Source organism: Venustampulla echinocandica, assembly GCF_003357145.1.
Source record: "Venustampulla echinocandica strain BP 5553 chromosome Unknown scaffold_14, whole genome shotgun sequence".
NCBI lineage: Eukaryota > Fungi > Ascomycota > Leotiomycetes > Helotiales > Pleuroascaceae > Venustampulla > Venustampulla echinocandica.
The window spans coordinates 54,902-71,430 of NW_022474219.1; the positions used below are offsets into that span (position 1 = coordinate 54,902).

The 16,529-nt window shown below is 48.4% G+C and overlaps 4 protein-coding genes across 4 annotated transcripts; 2 read left to right on the forward strand and 2 right to left on the reverse strand.

The window, feature by feature from the left end:
- Window positions 1-442: 442 nt before the first annotated feature.
- On the forward strand, window positions 443-2,743 carry BP5553_10213 (putative multispanning membrane protein; the record flags this gene model as incomplete). Its single annotated transcript, XM_032018836.1, has 3 exons — window positions 443-533; window positions 600-2,667; window positions 2,725-2,743. 3 exons carry the CDS (start codon window positions 443-445, stop codon window positions 2,741-2,743), a joined length of 2,178 nt encoding a protein of 725 aa, XP_031864860.1.
- Window positions 2,744-3,136: 393 nt separating this feature from the next.
- Window positions 3,137-3,976, reverse strand: BP5553_10214 (uncharacterized protein; the record flags this gene model as incomplete). The annotated part of the gene is made up of 1 exon (XM_032018837.1): window positions 3,137-3,976. The coding sequence occupies one exon, from the start codon at window positions 3,974-3,976 to the stop codon at window positions 3,137-3,139; it is 840 nt and encodes a 279-aa protein (XP_031864861.1).
- Window positions 3,977-8,346: 4,370 nt separating this feature from the next.
- Window positions 8,347-9,792, forward strand: BP5553_10215 (uncharacterized protein; the record flags this gene model as incomplete). Its single annotated transcript, XM_032018838.1, has 1 exon — window positions 8,347-9,792. The coding sequence occupies one exon, from the start codon at window positions 8,347-8,349 to the stop codon at window positions 9,790-9,792; it is 1,446 nt and encodes a 481-aa protein (XP_031864862.1).
- Window positions 9,793-10,872: 1,080 nt separating this feature from the next.
- BP5553_10216 (Uncharacterized protein) lies at window positions 10,873-16,377 on the reverse strand (the record flags this gene model as incomplete). Its single annotated transcript, XM_032018839.1, has 6 exons — window positions 10,873-12,456; window positions 12,507-14,078; window positions 14,170-15,153; window positions 15,202-15,305; window positions 15,351-16,061; window positions 16,119-16,377. 6 exons carry the CDS (start codon window positions 16,375-16,377, stop codon window positions 10,873-10,875), a joined length of 5,214 nt encoding a protein of 1,737 aa, XP_031864863.1.
- Between the last annotated feature and the right edge of the window lie 152 nt (window positions 16,378-16,529).

Below are 16,529 nucleotides of genomic sequence, written 5' to 3' on the forward strand. Positions count from 1 at the left end.
TTGTAGAAAACTCCAGAACTCTCATCCCTCTCCTTGTGATATTCGCCATTACCAAAGTACGGCAACACTTCTTCAACAAAATCATTAACCCACATCTTATTCCTTACTACGAACGGTGCTCTGTACCAATTACACTCGTTAACACCAAACGCCCCTACGTCCCGTCGGGTTCCTTTCCTTGTTAAAGAGGGTCCCGAAACTGCTATCACGATCGTGACCCTGGGGACACGAATACCGACTGTACGACGATCACCCAAGCGACGGCGGGGTGCGTGTCAACAACGACACCTTTGCGATTTGTCTCCCCCAGATACCATTCTCCTACATCAAACTTCCCATACCACAGCCGATCAGCACTGCTCCTGTCTCGACGGACGTGGAAGTGGGAGCCCAGGAGCCCTGCGTTGAGGGATTGATGAATAGCACACGGTAGCAGAGAACTATGGCAGCGGATTTTCGATCACAGATGTCCCTAGGACTCTGGTTTCTTTTGATTCTTGCCTCCTCATTTGCAGAGGCCTTTTATATACCAGGTACGACAGCCATATCCTCACAGCATATGCGGAGGAGGGACGCTTGCTAACACATTCGTCCTGCAGGCTGGTCCATTAGGAGTTATAAGGACAATGAAGCAATACCTCTTCTTGTAAACAAGGTCTACTCCGACAATACACAACTACAGTATGCGTACTACGATCTCCCATTTGTGTGCCCACCCACCGGGGTCCGCCATGCCGGGTCATCGCTCTTAAGTGGACAAACCATCTCGCTGAACCTCGGAGAAGTCCTTCGAGGGGACCGAATCGCACAATCCGATATTGAGCTTGTGATGGGAAAGGACCAGGAATGTAGCTTTCTCTGCACAAAAACGGTCGAGAGAGAGGATATAAAGCGCGCCCGAGAGATGGTTCAAGAGGGATACGTGGTGGAATGGATCGTGGATAATCTGCCTGGAGCGACCCGCTTTGTCACCGTGGATAAGTCGAAGAAGTACTATGCAGCCGGGTTCAAGATGGGTTACAAGGAAATTGCACCGAGCTCTGGGAAAATGAGGCACTACATCAACAACCATCTTACAATCGTTATTCGTTACCGGAAAGCTCCTGGGAAAGCTGGGGCACGGGGCGGAAAGGTCGTGGTTGCGTTCGAGGTCTACACAAAGAGCATTGGCCCTCAGGCGAGAAAGGAATCTGGATGTCCAGCTGACATAAGTGAGGCGGACTCGCCGATGGAATTATACCTTCCTTCCAACTCAACAGATACCGATTTCTCCCTTCAATACCCATATTCATCATACCACCCTCCCGAAAGCGAAATCGATATTGAAGATGGCGCAACGCTTGACATCCCTTACTCGTATTCGGTTTACTGGCGCGAGGACAATAATATTGAATGGGCACATCGATGGGATCTATACTTTGTGAATCAGGAAGAAGGATCCAGGATCCATTGGCTGGCAATCATCAACTCGCTCATCATTTCCGGGTCATTGAGCGCGATTGTTGCGATGATTCTGACGAGGACCATTCGAGGAGATATCAAGACCTACAAAGATGCAGCGTTGGAGGATGGCAAGCTCAAGTCGAAGAGGAAGTCCAGGCCAGGAAGCGGTGCGAGGACACCCAAGGGCGAGAAGCCAGGTGCCGGTCTGCTCGATCAAGTGGGAGATACTGAAAACGATGCCGATGTATCATCTGACGAGGAAGCATTGGAAGATGTCACAGGCTGGAAACTGCTTCATGGAGATGTCTTCCGCACTCCTACATATGGTCGGATTCTCGCCCCTTTGGTTGGATCGGGAATGCAACTACTCTTCATGGCAGTTGGCCTACTCATCTTGAGTAGCTTAGGCATCCTAAACCCCAGCTTCAGGGGTGGATTTGTTAGTGTCGGTATCGGACTCTTCGTATTTGCAGGTGTCTTCTCGGGGTACTTCTCAGGACGAGTGTACAAGACATTTGGAGGAACAAATTGGCGGAAGAACCTCCTCATAACCGCCATTCTTTTCCCTGGCCTTCTCTTTGCGTTGGTCTTTATCCTAAATCTCTTCGTCTGGGCCCAGGCCTCGTCAACCGCCTTACCATTCGGAACCCTTGTCGGAATCGTCCTTCTCTGGCTATGCATCCAGCTTCCCCTGGTCTATGTCGGCTCGTGGTATGGGTATACCCGCACTGGCGCATGGGAGCATCCTACGAAGACAACCTCCATCCCGCGTCAACTGCCCATTCAGCCGTGGTATATCCGGTCACCGAGTTCAATTCTGCTCGCTGGACTAATCCCCTTCGCGGTGATTTTCATCGAGCTCCTCTTCGTATTCCAATCCCTCTGGCAAGAGAAGAGCGGATACTACTACGTTTTCGGATTCCTGTCCGTCGTCTCTATAATTTTAATTCTCACGATCGCCGAGGTCACTATCGTCACTATATACATCAAGCTCTGTAGTGAGGACTACAATTGGTGGTGGCACTCTTTCTTCGTGGGCGGTGGCAGTGCCATCTGGGTCTTCCTGTATTGTATCTGGTACTACCTGACGAAGCTTCATATCCATGGCTTTATCAGTAGTCTGCTGTTCTTCAGCTATAGCTTTATAGCGTGCGTGGTCTATGGGTTGCTTTGCGGGACCGTTGGGTTCTTGACGGCGTATGCGTTTGTTAGGAGGATATATGGGTAAGATCTTCCTTCTACTCCTTCACAGAGCCAGCTTGCTAACAATGCCTTCTCCAGTGCGATTAAGGCTGATTAGTCATGAGGGATGAAAACCAGCATACCAATACTCTACGACACGGAGTACTCTTGGACGGCGTCAATGCATTAGTTGGTGGGTTGGAAAATTAAGACGTTGGCTGACGCACAAAACAAATATATATCTCATTAATAAATTAATAAAACGAAACAGATCAAACTCTGCTTAAAGTACATCATCTTCTTGTTCATATTTACGCGCCTCTCCTTTCTCCTTCCTGTGCCTTAACTTATCGTAGTAAGCTGACTCTCCCTCTCCAACTTCAACATCACGCTTGTAATACCGGCAGCGTGCCACAATGCTTTTCCCGGTCCCCGATCACAAATATGGCACTTAATATATTGTGGCAACGTAATTCATTCAACATCCCCAATAATCTATCATGGTATCAAATTAAACATCTTCTCCACTACTCTCCCTCCTATACCTATCCCTGCCCCTCTCCATCTCCCATTCCAACGGTCTTTCCCTCTCCCTCAGCGGTAACCTGCACAGCCCATCCTTCATCTCCAGACTCCTGACTAAATGCCTCAGTAAATGGCCAGTTTCATCCCATCCCTGCCGTCCACGCTCTTGCTCCTGGCGTTGGCGAGTATATGCCCACTCAGTGAGCTTTTTCAAGCCTTGTGCTGCTCTTCGGCCAATATCTCCTTCTCGGTAGTCAGACTCGGGATCACTATCACTTTCTGACCGCAAGGGTGATACGGCCGGGTTATCATGAGGCGTTCGTTTACGAGCGTCAGCCCGATCCGCCCAATCCCCTGGTCTCGATATCCCGTTCCCGTTCCCGCCCACGCTAGAATGGCCGCGGTTCCACCCACGCCACGCCTTGTAGTGACTGAGTGTCCCCACAGCTACATATGCTCCGTCATCCCTTCGCTCACCGCCTCCGCGAGCCAGCGATATGGATCCAAGTGTAAGAATCGCGTTCATAATATCAGGTGAGGACGAACACGCGTCTGATATGAGGTCTGTCCACGTATGTGCCGGGATCGGGAGGGATGTGGACGAAGCTGGCGGTTGAGTTTGCGCACAGAACGTGTGGAAAGCATGGCGGTCGGCTGGGTTCTGGAAGACCGGTCGATCGTAGATGGGAGGAAGAGCCGGGTATTGCTTCGTAGATATAGATGTATATAGGTTTGAAAAGGGTGGTGATAAGCTTGTTCGTGTTCCTGTGCCTGTACTACTCGAAGGGCTAGCCCATGGATTGGAGCTCTGATCTGAGCTTGACATCGTTTGGCACATTATATCCGGGCTCACACTTTCATTTCCACCTCCGATGCTGGTTATTGGGGGTATGTTGGTGCTCGCGCCTGCGCTTGAGGAGATCTTCGGGACCAAAGTTCGAGAACTACTGTTGTTCCATTGGGGTGGTTTAGAGGCATGCTTAACGTATCCATCGCATTGATGGCCGAACTTTTGGCACCGAAGACATTGAGGTTTGTTCTCGTCACATTTGACTCTGCGAATTCTGCAGTACAGAAATCCACCTGTTAGCATTCCAACTCAGTCTGTAATAAGAGATAAAAGGTGCCATGACACAGCAATTGGATAGGGCCCAAGGGAAGGGAAATATACTTGCAAGTCTGGCACCCCGTCTTAACCTTCGGTTTGCTAGCCCTCGTCTTCCTGACCTTAACCTCACCAGAGGGAGGAGAGCCGATGCACTCAGCATCTATAAATTTCGTCGACATTTCCCAGGGTATATGCGCACTATAAATAGTATTTTTGCTCCTCCTCCTCAATAATGACCGAAATTCAGACGCCGGACTAGAAATCAGTAACCCAAGGACAAAATGGATAATCAAGGTATCTTATAAGCAGCCCTAGGAAATGTTTACCCGCACTGATGGATCGTGACCCCCATCCCAACCTGCGCGGTCGGAGAGATACATGCGCATCATATATATTTACTTACGGATCTGTAACCCCTCCTCGCCCATCTGCAGTGCCGTGCATACACTCGTATGCACGAGCCAACCACAGGGCCAAGTAACGAGGCAGATACAACATGACATACTCCGGATCATCGAGGAGGAAGTGGGTCGTAGACAAGACCCCAAGTTCGATTTGCGGCGGAGGGCGAATAACGAGTTAGAGTTGCGAGCAGCGACAACAGTAGCAGCGGCGCAAAAGGCGTCGTAAATGCTGTGACACGCTTGGCATCGGAGTAGCGCGTAAGGGTCAGATCACACTAATAGATCAGCTTCTTCTCCCTGCTGCTTCCTTCAAAAGGGAGGGCAAGGAAGCGCTGCAATGCGTTTCTAAAGGCTGTGACGCCGCACGAATCCCCCGTCTGAGAAGTCATCCAAAGAGATCCCCGGATAACTGGCCGAGTCCGTAAGCTGCTTCGGGCAGCAAACACGCCTAGAGTAACATGGCCGAGTCAAAAGTAAGATGACAAAACCGCGAGTCTGGGTCGAAGTCGACGGACGGCGTAGAGAGTAAGCACTTGCTATTCGCCCCGTCGCTTGTTCCCCACAAAGCGCCAATCAGCCAGGCTATCTCGTATTGCTAAGTATCAGAGTATCGGTACTGTACTTTCCCACCGTCAAGTACATAGTAGTATGTACGCAAACCGGACAAGTGCAGAGTAGGATTGTGGACGTCTGATGAACCCGAATCCCCAAGCCCACACAATAATACGTGAAAAGCTCGTACTTGCATTGCAATAAGCGCACAGACCGCTGGTTGGTTGGAAATAGAGAATAAGCCCAGCTTAGTCCCCGTTAGGAGAAATCCGAACGGTTGCGTTTGCTTCAATATGCTGGCTGTTCGCTGCTACCAGATGTCAGCTTGAGGCTCACCGAGTAGAAGGGCTCGGGGGGTTCGGCCAACCGTTTCACCTGCACTGGGATGAGTAGTACGAGCGAGGTGTACTTCGTACGAGGAACGAGAGATTGTATCGATTAGGAGTATTGATCACGGCACAGCACGCCAGCAGCTATTATTACTCGACCGCAGGGCACGAGAACAGTATACGAGTACCGAGGAAGGTACTTCGTATAGGGCCGCAGGGGAGTCTGGGAAGAATCAGCAATGATACCATTCTGAGCGACAGCGATCACGTCCTAGCAGGATGGTGGCGGCTGTTGTAGTGATAATGAGCGGAGCCTAATAAATCTTCGGCAAGTTCTCTGGCAGGACTTCGGCCACAGCACGCACGCGCTTGAACATGGTGTAAACATAAACCTAAACAGGCCTTCTCTAAAGGTAGGTGGGAAATAGCTTAACCGCTATGCACTTGTTGCATCTGCTATGATGAAGACCATACCTATCTGTCATTCTGTCTCAGCTACATTTATCCGCCCAATATCACTCCTCCTGGTTTCTGAGGCTGGTTCGTTGTACGTACCTGTAAGAGAGCTATAACTACCTTACGTAGTACATGTAACTTAAGCACGATGGGCCATCCTTCGCACCATCAAAACTGATAATTCAAAACCATGAGTTTCGCGGGTGTAGAGCAGACATGGATCTATAAATAAGTTTATTTTTAAAACATTGATTGTGCTATATAATCCCACTCAAACCCAGGATTGTTTTCCAGATATCGCTCATATCGCCAAAGAGGAATGTCTGCCCGAGACTGCCACCGCGGGAGTGACAGGTTCGCATTGAGCTACTTCGTAATAATCCCGCCCAACTCAATCAATAAATTACTACTCTAGATGCGATTAGGTCAATTAAGTAATGCCAAGGTACTCCGTAATTAGTACAATTTTGTGCCTCAACGTAAGTACCCCTTCATATCGAGAGTAAGGAGGATCATCGTATGAAATCAAATGCACGGCGTAAGCTCAGTAGGTACGTAATAGTCTATTATACTTTAATAGTACTACGTATTATATAATAAAGAGCTTGAGCTTGGCTGCAAGCTTTCTTCTTGCGGATGGACGTCGACCCTCAACATCAAGGGCACGAGACAGACGATGGGTGCCTATGTTGACCACCTACCTAATAAGGTATGTAGGTTGTGCTCCTTGGCCTCGTAACAACGGGTAGTATCCTTGGAAATATCTCAAACCCGAACCTCAAATTTTCTCCCGCCCTTCATCACACTCTGTCTACATCCTCTCATCGGCCACACTTCCATCACCGCAACAATGTTGCTTCTGGGAAAATAAATCCGAAATGTGATGAACCAGCGCGCTCAAAATGAGCGCAAATAGAACACAGCACGGTATCAAGCTCTTGACCCGCAGGAGGAAATCATCCGACATGGAAGCCATGCCTATTCCAATCAGTATGCCAGTCCTCAAAATATCGTCCTGGAATCGATTGTGTCTGTGTGAATGTCGAAAGGCTGCTATTGCAAACGCAAAGCCGATGCATGCAGCGATGAATAGTGGCGGTGGGGGATTTTCGATGATTCGAGGTATGTAGACACCTTCGAGTTTGTGTGAGATTTGCTTCTATTGCACGGCAGTTAGCATCTCTTCACGGTCTGCCACTTGTTTTCTTTGTTCATACCACTACATTCTCCAAAGTCTTGTTTTTCCCGCTCCCCATGGCCCTTGCATGTATAGTGTCCTTCCACCATCCTACAATAGTAGGACGTGCAAGTCGATTTGAGATATGTAGCCCCCAGCCATTCATCCGTTGTTCCTCCAAGGGCGATGAGCGATGGTGCTGAAAAGGGCAAAAACAATGGATGATGGTGGCGCACCACCCAGCCATTGTTATTGATGCTGTATTCCTCACGCCGTATGCATATGACCGTTTCTGCCAGCACTGAGAGCGTAACCTGTATGGTTGCGTGTTCATTTGCTCTTTACGCCGAAGATCTCTGGAATTTTGTGTTGGGGCGTTATTTCTATTCATAGGTATTCGAGCTTCCACAGGCTTCACTGAATCCGAGGGCTGCGGTGTCAGGCAGTGGAGGGAATCGACAGCTGTCCAAGTGGCACACGGAGCTCCATCCATATCGTAAACTGCGATAATATCGACTATATCGTCGGTTTCGTGGGATCTGGGGATGGTATTCAGCCAGGAAGGGTCGCGCACTTCCCGGTGGATTGAAGATGGACAAATGTTAGGCAGAGTATTTTCAGACGGTCCACGATGAATCATCGAGTTATATCTTCTTTATCTGGTGGGATCGAGCGTCAGTCACAGCTTGGAGAAGTCGTTGAGATAGAGCTATCGTCAGTTCAGCCTCGTTGTCGACAAGTGAGCCCGACTACTGAAGGCTCTCTCAAGGAGCCGCAGCAATGCGAGGCGGACAACCGAGCCTTCAAGCTGGGGTGATTATTTGAGCTCACAGCAACCACATCTATTCACCTCGACGCCGTATCGCGCCTCTAAATTCCACCGAGCTTCGGAATTCCGTTGACCTGCTTCCTAGAGGATCTACTCCCTTCATTCCCAGCTCCATTCTGTAGGCGCAACACAAATTGGAGAAAGACTCTACTACTGTAACGGCTGCTTGAGTCTGGGGGGCATCAGGAGGGAAAATGGACCTACGTAGGCTATTTCTCCACCATCTATGAGTGTTGGCCTACTAAATAGCAATAGGGCCAAGAGTCTCCGACGGTGGATTGTCAGGGCCACCTCGTCGAAGATCAAGACCGTCTACTAGAGATAGAAGATGCCGTCTGTGCATGGCGCGGCAACATTTATCTCGACCCATTCCCAAGCCAACCCAAAACGCCGTCCAAGGGGTTTCCAAATCGCCAGTTTCGAAGGGGGATCAATCCGATGTAACTCCTCGGCCAGAAACGAGTCCGACATTACAACAGTTAGTTGAAGAACTCCATACCATCAGAATTGGCCTTGGTATAGTTAGGTGGATAGGTAATGCAGCTGTTAATAAGTTGGCTACACTTGCTAAACCTGACGCACAATCGACGCTCAGTAACAAACAATGGCAGAAGCTGATCGCACTCCACGGAACACTCATACACAATCACATTAGCTACTTCCTCGAACACCTCAGGATTTACTTTCCTGTACGCTTAGATGATCACTACTCAATGATGGCGTTGGTATGCGAAAATATCCCCGCGTTCGAAAACATTTGGATAGAATGCCTAGAGGATCTTGGGGGTGGTGATGGTTTTCGATGGTATCACTTTGCTCGACGTTGGACTCGGGATGCCTCGCCTTGGTACTCAAATGCCAGCGATAAAGCGCGTACCACCGGCCGACTCTATCATATTGTTGCAATTCTCGTGAAGTCCAACCCTTTACAGCAGCTTTCCTACTATCCAAAGTCTCTCTCGGCCATCGACGTATCCGTTAGCCGCTTCGGTCACTACGCCCGTGCAGTTAGGAGGCGCTTGGAACGACTGGTCGCGAAGTTGCTTCGGAGGAAAGACCAAGCACTTAGTGCAGCCATCGCAATTATGATTGGGAATCTCCGGGTTGCTAACGCATTTCCTTTGAATACTATGCCCTTGAATGCTACACCTTCCGAGAAAAACATTTCCGGGTTCATTAATTACTGGAAATGCCTGTGGGACCAATTCAGAGACCAATATTCTGGACCGTTGGTCATGAACACCATATGGGCTGCGTTTCTTACCTCTCTGTACTTCCTGATCACGTTTTGTGACAATAGGACATGGAAAGAGACCGGCCTTCTTTCCATCGCAATGTGGTGCATTTCAGGCCCGTCGTTTTTCCTCGGCATGGGAGACTGGCTCTCTGGTTGGCAACTGGCGCTCTTATGGTTTTTCAATGCCAAGCTGAACTTCGACCTTCTTGAGCAGAAGCTCTCCGAATTTCCTAGAACTCGGGATCGTACGTCATTTTGCATCATCACGATAGGATTCTTATCCGCGGGTACGCTTTCACAGTACATGGTTCTGCCAGAGGGGCGTTACACCAACCACTGGATCCTGACAGTGATGCTGGCTCCATTCATGACCTTGGTTTTTACTCATACTTGGTCCGTCTTCCTGGGGAATACGGGCATTGCACAGGATCTTGAATCTGGGACGTACGATGGACCCACCGCCCGTATTTGGCAGCATATAATTTTGGTATCTCAACGTGTCTTACTAGCCATCGTGGCTTTGGTACTTCTCCGTTTGATAATGTTGTAAAGAACTAGATGAGAAGGGACTCTTGTCGATGATGACCGTCAACAAAGCGTGGCCGGCTTTGTGATTATAGGCGCTATTGAGGTATTGAAAAGTGATACTGGATTATGGTATGATATGAGTTCTACCTACGGAAGGATGTTCCAGTAGGGTTACAGACCGCTTGTTATCAGGGTCGGGTCGGGCCTACACTGGATATATGTTGAGGCTCACGCCACCTACCCTGTCGCCAGTCCAGCGTGAACTGGACGTCAGGCCGAAGAGACATTGAAGGGCGATTGAGACGAGATGAATTTACTGAGGATAACAAGAAACGGTTAAGAGAAAGTAACGGATAGAGATCAGCACAGTCATAACATTCTTACACCCAAAGTGATGACCCAGTTGCTCCATTTTACACAAATTATTCACATAGAGTTGAGGATTATGCGTATACACTCGCACGGGATAACCCGTGACATTGGACAAGTTCCAAACTCTCCATTTATTAATCAAGTGTGTCAAATATGAGAAATCCATGTTGGGGTATTGAGAGGAGCTCGAGCTAATTCCTTGCTCAATGTCACCCAACCATTTTTATAGGCTAAAAAACGTGGCAGCGTTCAATATAACAAGCATTAGGGGTAAAGTTTTATACATAGAAGCCAGGAAAGCAAAACCGATATTGAAGGGAGCCAAAAGGGGATATTTCCTCTGTACGAAGTATGCTGAGTTTAACAAAGCGGTGTAGGGGGCACAAGACTCAGCTCACGTAGAACGGCAAACCGCTCAGGTCCAAAGAGGAAGCCGACGATGCTGCATATGTACGTACGAAGTAGTATCCTCTGTGACTTCGTTGGGGGACTATTAATAACTTGCCAACACCTGTATGTAGTGTGATAACCGTTTAGTCGGTTACTCCCGCAGCGCCTTGAGCGCCGCAAATGGCAAATGCGAAGCGGCCAACAAGCACGGAGATCATCGTATCAATTGTCCAATGAGGAACATCCCCTGTTATGATACTTAGAAAATTTGCCACCAGCGATCTTGTCATGTCATCATTACTAGCTAACGTAAGCTCCCCTGTCCGCAACCTTCCCCCAGTCACACTGCGGTTCCATGGAAATCTGAAGCCGCCACTTCTTCAGCATCACCTAGGCGACAGCTACAGCAATACTTCTGTCGAAATTCCGTCAACGGCAGCCCCTTCAAAATATTCAATGCATTCTTCGCTGCTGCAATTTTGGCATATCGGCCACTTTCCGCATATGCGTGTGCAATCGTTTGCTCATGGATGATGACAATGGCCATGATCGTTGGCTTGCTACCATCCACCGACTTGATTTCTCTCACAGTAACCACCCAATCCGCGCATCCCATGTTAACTTGGAGGAAGTTTGTGAGGAAGGTGGTCGGGTGTTTGTTTGCGTATGTGTCGTAAATGGCCATGTCAACGAAGTACCACCGGATATGCTTGTCGAAGAAATTTTCAACCTCCGAGTAGTTGTACTCGGAATCAACAAATATAGCTCCAACATAAGCTTCGACGATGTCGGGAAGGCACTTTGGCGGTTGTCGAACCGCTGTCCAGTAGTCGGGGGAATACTCTTCCCGACCTTTGCCAGCACGAACGGCATCATCCTCAGCTTGACTTCTAGCCTCGGTGATCTCCACAACATAATCACTAATTTGTTTCTGGACCGACGCGCTGAAGGATAGCAGGTGTGTATGGAATCCCAAGGACACGCACAGACAGCCTAGAAATGCGTTGGATACCATCGCCATCTTATGTTCTGTTAGCCAGTGCGGATCCTTACCTGGGTACCGGTGAAAGAGAAAATTAACACAGGCCATATCCAGCAATGCGTCGCCTAAAAACTCGAGGCGTTGATAACTTGGAATGTGCTCATATGAGTAAGGGTAAGATGGATGCACAAAAGCAGATCGAAGAAGTCGAGGCCACTGGAAATGATATGAGTGCTTCTGCTCTACCTGCCGAGCCATGTCTCGCTGCACCTCTGTGGATTGTGCGATTTGATATTGAGGCTTTTTGTACAGCTTATAGTAGTCCGCGTATGCGTTGAGCTTATGGTTCTCGCTCGACACCACCTCAGTGACTGCTCTCACTGCATTATCCATGTTTTTAGTTTCATGGTGGGTCAAAAGTGCAGCACCGATAAACGCCTCACAGACGTCGGCGATGGTCTTGTCGCCAAGTTTATGGCTCCTAGGCGCAGTGGCAGTTTTCCCTTTCTTCAACACAAGGCCCTCCGGGTACCAGGCGCGGCGGCTAAAGCTCTGAGATCGGATGTACTCGTAGAGCTTAAGCTTAATGGCATTGCTGCATAGATTTTTGTTGCAAATCAAAAGCATGCGGTCAACATGGTATAGATATTCGCTGTTGTCAGGGTGGATGCCATATAAAGATATCGTTGTTGCCATCTTCAAGAAGCAATCTCCTAAGAGCTCAAGACGCTCGTAGTTATTGCCCATTCCCCGCTGAAAGTTTATCTGCTCGGCATCATTATCGGCAGAATTATCAGAGTCCTTGGTCACAGCCTCTAAAGCAAGATCGGGACTGATTTTGAGATGGAGAAGATCACAGGCCTCGAGAGCAATGAGATATGCTTCGATCCGATGAATAATGGCAGGGAAAAGATATGCCATGGCGACTATTTTAGCGGGAAGCTGGAACTATTAATATTGAAGTGCAGACAACACAAGGAAAGAAAACTTACACCAGAGATCTTCAAACTCTCTAAGACAATGAAGCACCTCTTAGGGGCCTCGGTATCAGGTGAATCCAATTCGTCGAGAAGATTCCGACGTAGAGGGACCAATTCCGCTTCGAAGACTCTCTGGTTCTCATCAAAGGTTCTGCGAGCTCTTGCCTTATCCCACAGACTACAGCTGTACTCCATGATATTATCATTCCTCTTCCTAGTACCAGGCCGCGGAGCAGTATTGGGTGGAACTGGGTCCAAGGGTTTGTACTGCCTGTTAACTCCTAAACACCACAACTTGCGCGAACCATCCCAAGGATCAACGATGAACAGATCGTTGAAGAAATTATCGGGTTCCGTTTGCCATAGCTTGAGCTCCCACTGTTTGTCTTTCCACTCTTGCCTCTGTTCGACACTTTCAAGGATATCCCATGCTATCAAATCAGATGGCTCTGTTTGGTCATCCAGGCACACATCCGGTTTGAGAGGAGCCAAGAAATACGGCATATTTGAGGGGTCGGATTCATATTCCTTACTGAACACATCGTCAAATATACATAGTGTAAAGGTGTTGATCTGATTCACGTTGGCTGACGAAAGTTTAATTGGCCGAGTACGAGATATGCATTCGACTGGTGAGTTCTTTCCTGCTCCAAAATGAAGGATAAAGGATGGAAGATTGGGTAACTTCGATCTAGTCAATAGAGCCAGAGGTTGAGACGGCCGGTCCAATGACTGTGGACTGCCCAAGCTTAGGACTGTAATGAAAAGTTCTTCTGGGAATCCACAAGTGGACCATAATGCCGGTTTGGTCCTCATATCATACGAATCCCTCTTTTTAGAGTCAACTGCCAGCAACGCATTGCGCATCGCTGGGAGTTGTTTAGTGTATATTGGAAGGAGCCATTCGTCCAGGAATTTGCCTTTTACGAGAAGGAGGCACATTTCAAATGCGGCTGAGCACTTTGCGATTTGCTTTGTAGACGCTGGGCGACCAATAGCTCGTCTGATAGGGGCTCCTTCCGGAAGAATAACTTCGCAAATGAATTGCTTGCTCTGGATTGTCACAATATATTCCGCCAGAGGGTTGTTGTCAGGACCAGGGGGCAACGAGTCAACGAAGTTCCCAAGCACGCTCAGACTCATTTTGTAGGTAAGTTTCGCGCCAGTTACTGCTTGTGTGTAGACACGGTGATGCCTCTCCTTTGCCAAAAAGTGGTCCATATCAAAATCGTTACCGGTAATTTTTCTGTCCCCGGGAAGCTCATTGCAAAACTTTTTTAAGATGCCCTCATTAATCCGGACTTCGCGGATGATGTGCTGGTGTTCTTGGTTTCCAGCTTCGCACATGTGAATGTACCTGGAATTCGCATGTCTGGCTCGACCCCTGGATTGAATGTATTGGATTAATGTGTCATAGAGATCAAAGCGAATAACGAGGTTGCACTCTGGGACATCAAGGCCTTCCTCGGCAACAGATGTCGCAAAAAGGCAATTCAGAATACCTTTGCGAAAGTTCATCATTGTAATAACCTGTTGGCGGAAAGTCGTGTTCAGGTCGCCCGCACCTCCTGTTCCGGCTCCAACCTAACGGATCATGTTAGCAAACTTGGCAAAACAAACTTTCAAAACTGTGCCTCAAACATAGAATACCAAAATGTAATAAAATACCACTTACCAACATTCCCACAAACAAATTAGGAGTTTTGATATTCGGCTCCGAGAGCAACTTGGCTAGAAGACGGGCTGTGTACCTCTGTTTCACAAAAACGATGCATTTGTCGTCAGTAGGGCGCTCAAAGCGTTCCCTCAAGTAGCTGATGAGGAGCATGACTTTGGAAGAAAGATTTTTCGATGTGGATCTCTTTGGGTCGAAGTCTGGCGGGACAAAAGTATGGGCCTTGACAATATCCTGGGCCTTCCGCAGATCTGACTTATTTTGCTCTAACAGTGCAATTGGGTCAGAAACCGCTTTTTTGAGGAATCTGCTCTCGGTCTTTGCGAGTAATTTCTTTACTTCCTCCTCGGCCATGCAAAATTGCCACATTTGGTCCGCACACCAAGCTCCTAGTTCCCGGGAAGCTTCGTGAGCGAACAGCAGAGGCTTGCGAAGAACAGGATTAGATTTCAACCGGGCATGCATATCTTTGTAAAGTGGGGTCTGGAACCTAGGCCCCAATCCATGATACTTGGCCAGATGCTCTTGCTTTGATGTGAGCGAGTATTGGAATACGCTAGGATCTGCAGCCGTGGCAATCTCGCAGTGCAATATTGCTTCCAGCTCTGCAGCAGCCTTTTTTGGATCAACACGAGCATCAACGGGCGATGCCGTCATGCCAAAAATCTTCGGGAGCAGGGTTGTACTAGGTGCGGATATATAAAAGTCCTTGATGATTCGAGCGTAGGCATGGTCCTTTTTCGCATGGTGTGCCTCATCGAAAATGAGTAGGTTGATCCTGTCCATCGATATAAAGGAGTGGTGAAGACATTGTCGCAGCACCTCTGCTGTGCAGACAATCACCGTGTTTTCAGCGAAGTGCTTCTCCCATTGCTTTCGATTCCACAGCCTGCAACCCATCTCTCCACAGAACATATTCATTGGCTGGTCGAGATTAGCTTTGAGAACCGCATGCTGCTGGTATACCAAGGTAACAGAGTCAACCTGCCTATGTCAGCCTATCCGAAAATACGGCCACGAGCAATGGCTTACGAGGAAGAACGATATGCGGTGGGGTTTCCCTAAAACTCTATCCTCAAGCTCTTGTGCAAATATATGTCGCAGCAGCAACACGGCAATCAAAGTTTTACCAGAGCCTATTCACGTCAGCAGCGCGTGTGGCAGCATGGAATATTTCTGACCTGTGTCCAGTACAGCGATGATATTCTTCTCCTTTGCTCTTTCAAAAAGCTCAACTTGATACTCCCGTGGACTTGAAATTATTTGACGGCTCTCAGACTGATTAACAAGCCATCTCTTTGACTGGTTTGCCTCGTCTCCCGGAGCTACCTTATTGATATCTGCGCTTGGGTTCCGTAGTTTATCTTGTAAGTATAGGTCGGCAATCACATTCAATCTTCGTTGCCGTTCAGTAATCTTTCTTGGCTGCCTTTCTCCCTGGATATTGTCCTCTTCATCCTCATCCCCATCCTCATAGTGGTGTTCAAGATTCTCGTCATCATCGCCTGGAGAATGCTCGCTGGCGGCTAGCTTATTAGGCTCGGATGGAATCTCAAAGGGTATTACAGACGCAGTCTCATATTCTGGCTTCTGTGTTAGTGCATGTGTATTGCGAGTTGGACGTTTGAGGTCGGCGATGACATCTTCAGTAGTTCTTGTGGCAAGCGCTGTTGTCGAAACCAGGACCTCATTGGCATGGGGTGCATCTTGAGTCATCTTCGGAATCTCTAGCTCCCTCGTGGCACTGCCAGTTTGGTGACCAGTAAGTATATCCGCTTCCCTCAAAATAGCGACTGTTTGAAAGAATTGTTCAGCTTGGGTGGCTGGAGGAGCGGCTAGAGACGTGGTGTCGAGCTCTATCGGATTGTCTATCAACAACGGGGTCGAAGAAGCTGTTGAGTTGATAGTAATGCTGGCAATATAGCTGCTAGATTGATTCTATCTATCACTATCATCCGCACTGGTGAATGGGCCGGTGGATGGGCCGGTGAATGAGCATCCGGCAATCTCAGCCTTGTGAGCCTCGTACAAGATTACTGTTTCGTCCAAAAGCATCATATCCCCCAGAGAACCGGAGGCTAATTCAGGAATACATGATGTAGGATCTAGGATACTGTTATCGATCAGTACGCTGTTATTGTCAAAGATCGGAAGCAAACAATCGTCTGCTAGCAAACATATGTGCTGCAGGTAACCGGCGATGGGCATGGTACTCAAGCATATGAGACATAAGAGAAAGGTGAAGAGTACTGTGAGAAATAGAAAGCGTGAGCTGTACGTTGCTTGACAAACTGCGAATTCTGGGGAAGTTTATATTTAGATTGTTCGGATCATATCAGGAGGCCATAGATGTAGAGGAC